The sequence below is a fragment of the Triticum dicoccoides genome, chromosome 4B (genome assembly GCF_002162155.2).
Source record: "Triticum dicoccoides isolate Atlit2015 ecotype Zavitan chromosome 4B, WEW_v2.0, whole genome shotgun sequence".
In the NCBI taxonomy this organism is placed as follows: Eukaryota; Viridiplantae; Streptophyta; class Magnoliopsida; order Poales; family Poaceae; genus Triticum; species Triticum dicoccoides.
Window position 1 is genome coordinate 501,818,020 of NC_041387.1, and position 6,000 is coordinate 501,824,019.

At 44.2% G+C, this 6,000-nt stretch overlaps 1 protein-coding gene across 1 annotated transcript; it reads left to right on the forward strand.

Moving 5' to 3' along the window:
* The first annotated feature begins 1,358 nt into the window (after positions 1 to 1,358).
* LOC119292769 lies at positions 1,359 to 4,368 on the forward strand. Its single transcript, XM_037571481.1, has 4 exons — positions 1,359 to 1,532; positions 2,210 to 2,903; positions 3,047 to 3,117; positions 4,000 to 4,368. Exons 1-4 carry the CDS (start codon positions 1,359 to 1,361, stop codon positions 4,339 to 4,341), a joined length of 1,281 nt encoding a protein of 426 aa, XP_037427378.1. The 3' UTR covers positions 4,342 to 4,368.
* The last annotated feature ends 1,632 nt before the right edge of the window (positions 4,369 to 6,000 follow it).

The window sequence follows — 6,000 nt, forward strand, 5'->3', positions numbered from 1 at the left end:
AGGATTCGGCTCCCCTTTCCTATTCCAACAAGGAGAAGGGGGAAGGAAGGGGAGGAGAGAAGGAAAGGGGGCCCACCCCCTAGTCCAATTCGGTTTGGGCTAGGGGGGGCGCACGCCACACCTTGGCCTGCCTCCTCTCTTCCACCACTTGGCCCATGAGGCCCAATAACCCCCTAGGGGGTTCCGGTAACCCCTCGGTACTCCGGAAAATACCCGATACATCTCAGAACTATTCTGGTGTCCGAATATAGTCTTCCAATATATCAATCTCTATGTCTCGGCCGTTTCGAGACTCCTCGTCATGTTTGTGATCTCATCCGGGACTCTGAACAACCTTCGGTACATCAAATCACATAAACTCATAATACCAATCGTCATCGAATGTTAAGCGTGCGGACCCTACGGGTTCGAGAACTATGTATGAATGACCGAGACACCTCTCCGGTCAATAGTCAATAGCGGAACCTGGGCGCTCATATTGGTTCCTACATATTCTACGAAGATCTTTATCGGTCAAACCGCATAACAACATACGTTGTTCCCTTTGTCATTGGTATGTTACTTGCCCGAGATTCGATCGTCGGTATCATCATACCTAGTTCAATCTCGTTACCAGCAAGTCTCTTTACTCGTTCCGTAATACTTCATCCCGTAACTAACTCATTAGTCACAATGCTTGCAAGGCTTATAGTGATGAGTATTACCGAGAGGGCCCAGAGATACCTCTCCGAAACACGGAGTGACAAATCCTAATCTCAATCTATGCCAACCCAACAAACACCTTAGAGACACCTGTAGAGCATCTTTATAATCACCCATTTACGTTGTGACGTTTGATAGCACACAAAGTGTTCCTTCGGTATTCGGGAGTTGCATAATCTCATAGTCTGAGGAACATGTATAAGTCATGAAGAAAGCAGTAGCAATGAAACTGTAACAATCATAATGCTAAGCTAACGGATGGGTCATGTCCATCACATCATTCTCCTAATGATGTAATCATGTTCATCAAATGACAACACATGTCTATGGTTAGGAAACTTAACCATCTTTGATTAACGAGCTAGTCAAGTACTAGCATACTAGGGATACTATGTTTTGTCTATGTATTCACACATGTACTAAGTTTCCAGTTAATACAATTCTAGCATGAATAATAAACATTTATCATGAAATAAGGAAATAAATAATAACTTTATTATTGCCTCTAGGGCATATTTTCCTTCACTAGCCACCCTGTCGGGACCCACTCCGCCTCTCCTCTCCTTCCCTGCTGACCCTAGAGGGCGCGGTTGGGCGAAGCCAGGTTGGCGACGGGGTACCTACGTCTCCTCGCACGATATTACAGGCGTAGGACGATGATGCAGTTGTTGGGATGCGGTGCTAGTAGGGGCGTTGCAGCGGGCGGCTCATCGGCGTTGGGAGGTGACAGCGGCATGGAGGTGGTGCGTGCCTGGTGGGATGGTGACGACGTGCGGCAGGAGGCTATGGCAGTGGTGCTTTGGCCAGATTTTGCCTGGCGGGCGGCATGGGTCAGAGGCTACTGCCTTGCCTTCCAGCGGTGGTGGCTGACAACGACGGTGGATGTTGGGCCCATGCTTGGGCCGCTAATCTGGGCTGAGGCGGGCCGGGTGGCGGGGTGGGCCTGTGGCGGGGGCAGGGGCGCTATAGTCGTGGTCTAGCAGGTGGCGTAGGGTAGCGGTTCTAGGTCCGAGTCAGCAGTAAGAAGGGTTAGGAGGGTGCGAGTGGTGCATGTTGTATAGTACCCAAGAAGTAGAGGGTTTGTGCGAGCATCCTCCATATACTCCTCATTGGACGACAAAATCATCAATTCCTAGGTTCCTTTTTTAGCATCTTTTAGTAAAGGCAACTCCAAAGCGGATCACCAAAACAGATACATCAAATGTCCGCGGATAGCCATATGGGCGGACGCCATCCAACCAGAGTCACTAAATCCAGCCAAATTTGAATGGATATTTAACAAAAGCGGTCGAAATTTCAGGTAGACTGGACAATATTGTTAAATTTTGATATATCTATATCTATATCTATATCTATATACTATTAAACAAGAGAACAGTTTCTTTCCTAAATACACCCGACCTAATGTACACACAACACCTTAAAGCAATTAGAGCCACATGATCAAATTCACCCATTTAAATCTAACCGTTAACATAACAACTAACCTCACCGAAAGTACGCTTAGCAATTCTTTCCAGCGGACGAAAACTCTGTCGTCCGCCGAATCGACAAAAAAGGAGAGCCCACATCTCCCGTCAGAAAAAAAGGAGAGCCCACGTTTCATCCTGCCCCGCCTCCATCGTCCCCATCCCTCCCTCCTCTCTCCTCCTCGCCGCCACAGGGGTCCCTCTCCTTCCTCAAGCAGCGGCGGCGGCGTGAAATACAGTGGGCTCGGCCTTCGTCGGCGGCCGGGTTCCTCTCCTCCGTCGAGCAGAGGCAGCTGCGGTGGCGGCGGCGTGAGACGCAGGGGGCTCGGCCCTTCGTCGGCGGCGGGGTTCCTCTCCTCCGCCGAGAAGCGGCGGCGGCGCGGGACGCAGCGCGACCTGACTGCGACGGCAGCAGCGGGGTCCCTCTCCTCCGTCCAGTGGAGGTGGAGGTCGAGCGCATCGTGGCCGCTGGAGTAGGAGAAGCAGCGGGCGGCGGGGCTGAGGATGCCGGCGAGCGGGAGGAAGCGGGTGAGCGCGTGCGGCGGGAACGCGGCGGCCGGGTCAACCTGGCGGTAGAAGAAGAGGCGCTCGACAGGGTCCGTGAAGAGCCAGCACACGTCGTCGAAGAAGGTGATGGGGAGCTCCGCACACAGCGTCCCCGGCGCCGGTGCCATGTGGGTTCGCTCCGTGCACCTTTGCTTCCGCCATGGCTCACTGGCTTTGCTTGCTTGGGTGGGTCGGTCTGATCTTCTCTCTGCCCACTACCACTATCTGAATATCATGTCACTATGCTCTGCTTGCTCATGTGCCTATGGATAAGCGGGGTAGGTTTGGCACTAATCTGCTGGAGTGATTTATTAGCTCCCATGCTGCAGTGAACACATTTCGTCCAGCCACCGCTCGTATTTCAGGCATCCACAAGACCATCAAGACCGTCAAAACGAAGGTTCATGTATCTATGAATGCTTGTCAATTTTATTCAATTTTGGAGATGAATGGGTATGTTTAAGAATTCTTAAATCAAAGTCTGAAACATACCAAAGTGGGCAAATCGTATGTTTTTTAGGCTTAGATTTCTGCTAGGTTATTACGTATTTCAAGTGTATTTGTATTAGTCAAGACGTGCAGCAATTATTATCATACAAAAAATCTAACAAATTATATGATTGATGCTTCATTGAGTCTACTATTAATAGGGTTGCATTGTGTTTTTACTAGAAAGCTGTAGCAGCCTATCCTTGATTCAAGTCCAGAATGAAGTATGAACAATATTTTATCCAATTTACGTGGATTGGCTTCCCATAGAAGGTATCTGCGAATGCATCGCCTCTATATTCTAAGATCACCTTTCAATTGATACTTACTATCTCTAATAAAAAATGGTTGGCCAGTGCTATAAAAGGCACCAGCCTTGCTGCACTACTTATTCTAACCTACAGTAAGAAGGTACTTCCGTTCCTTTGGTACATGTTTCTCGCTGGTGTATATCCTTTTGTTCCGTCGAACTAGCAATAGTATAGCTATGTCAACGAAATTGCTGCTGCAATATTGTGTTTTAGATTGCAACACTATATTTACAATATTTAAGTGTGATGTGAGAGTGGTTGTTATTTTCATCACGGAAATCTTGATTAAAGTTGATGATCCAGAATTAAAGAAGCATATGAGATCTGTGTAATAAATTGTGTTTTCATTAAAGATGTCTTAGTGGAGATGTATTCTGATTTTACTTCACAATTCTCAATTCTATTAAGGCATATTTCGTTAACTTTGCATTGCTTGCATAATTTTAAGGAAACCAAAGCAACCATGTCACTATTTCTCGCAGGGGGTGGGGCCGGCGAAGGTGGAGCTACTGGCGTGCAAAAGGGCGGCCCAACTGGCGGATGATGTCAATGCAGCACATATACACATTAAGATGGATTGCAAGGAGATAGTTCGGAAGCTTCAGAATCTATCTTGGCAAGGGCCTTTGGTTCAGGATGTCAAGCATCTAATGGAGGCACGCCAAAGCTGGAAGGTGAGCTGGGTTAGGAGATCAGCTAATGTGGCGGATCACAGATTAGCTAGGGAAGGGGTTATGAATAATTTGTGTAAGGTATGGCTGCATCAACCACCTGATTGTATCCACGACGTTATTGCGGCAGAAATTCCTGCCTTCTATGAATAAATAGGAAACGTATTGAACCTCAAAAAAGAAAAGTTGAAGGGAGTCCAGTTGTCCTCAAGAGTTAAGAATTGATTTTCTAAAAGGAGTTCCTTGTCAGTAACGGTTTCTTTCATGCACTATTGTTGTTTAAACTATGCTCATAAAAGCCAAATAAGAATCGACGAAATGAATAGGGGAGTATCTGAGACTTCATATGAAGAGCAACCATGTCATGGATGTTGTTAACATAGTTTCTGAATTTTTGGCTTGGCTGGCTCAAACACCTTGTTTAATATTGATGAAGATCCATTTTTGCCCACTGTTCAATCCAGTTCTTAATTTTTTTAGTAACATAGTCAGACAATGTACTTCAAATAATTAAGTTGTTATCCTAGGAATATTTTGAAAAATGCTGTACTTATCATCTCAGATAATCCTTATTAGTTAACAAACCGTATTTTCATTTATTTATTTTCTAGATGAGCACATATCACATTTCTTGGGAATTACTTACATATGTTTGATATAATGTGACAGATGGCTACCACCCCCAGTCAATAACATTGGGGAATCTTTGCCTTTCTTTGCTATAATATTGTTCTCTTGTGTTGTCTTGGTACCTAAACAACTACATTATGCATGTAATAAAGGTAACCATTCAAGTATCGAGGGGACATACAAAATGAACTGCAAAATGCGTGTTTGATTAAAGAAGCATGTTATTATTTTAATAATTATTTGATGGCATTATTCTAGATGCCCAGACGTGCGTTGCACGTGCAAATCTACTAGTTACAACCAAAAGGATAAAATTTAACAGGATTTCAACTAAACAGAATGACATTTTGAAAAACTAGTATAAACTACACGAGGTATCGAACGGTGACCTCGTAGGCATGGCCTTTGAGGCCGCCGACACCTCCATTGTCGTCCGCGCTGCCGTCCCTGTCCGACCCGTCGTCGTCCTTCAAATATGTTCATATATGTAAAAAAGGCAAATGATAAGAAGTCAAAAAGAAACCCCAAAAAGTGAAAACAAAAGGAAAAGAAAAGAAAAGAAAGGGAGAACTAAATTTAAAGTGCGAGGCCCATATGGTCTGTGTGTGGATTGGTGCCCCGATCTACCTAACAAAAAAATTGACATTGACACAAACGCTTCCATACGTTTGTATGATGAACTCAAAAGTTTGGTCGCCTTAGGCTCATCAGCTCTTCTCGTTCGTTCCATTGCCAAAATATTCGCAAGATGCCCACGATCGAATCAAGGCCTGCAATATTTCCATGAATTAAAAAAATGTTCTAAATTTGTTAAATATTTATGCTCCATTTAATAAAATGGTCTTACATTTCAAAAATACATGTAATTTTCTACAAGTATTCATCAATTTCTAAAAATTCATGTATTTAAAAATGTTCCTAATTTAAATAAATATTCGTGAATTAAAAATTTATTGCTAAATTTAAAAAAGAAAAAGTAAAAATAAAAACAATTTAGAAAACTAAAAGGAAAAAAAGAAAGGAAAAATAAAAACAAGAAAACCAAAAGTACCAGCCTAACAAAATTTAATGACGGAAAAAGCCCACCCAAGAATGTGGTTTTTGGGGGTATCACCAAGCTTTATTATTCAAACTCCAAATGGAGAGGGATACAAAAGGGGTCGTGTGGTTGATTTAACCAAA

What these genes read in the sequence shown, in the direction of transcription:
- LOC119292769 (XM_037571481.1), top strand. Translation starts at nt 1,359, where the DNA reads ATGATGCAGTTGTTGGGATGCGGTGCTAGTAGGGGCGTTGCAGCGGGC. An exon ending in TTGCCTGGCGGGCGGCATGG is followed by an intron (nt 1,533 to 2,209) that starts GTCAGAGGCTAC and finishes AAGTACGCTTAG; the next exon opens with CAATTCTTTCCAGCGGACGA. An exon ending in CACTGGCTTTGCTTGCTTGG is followed by an intron (nt 2,904 to 3,046) that starts GTGGGTCGGTCT and finishes CCCATGCTGCAG; the next exon opens with TGAACACATTTCGTCCAGCC.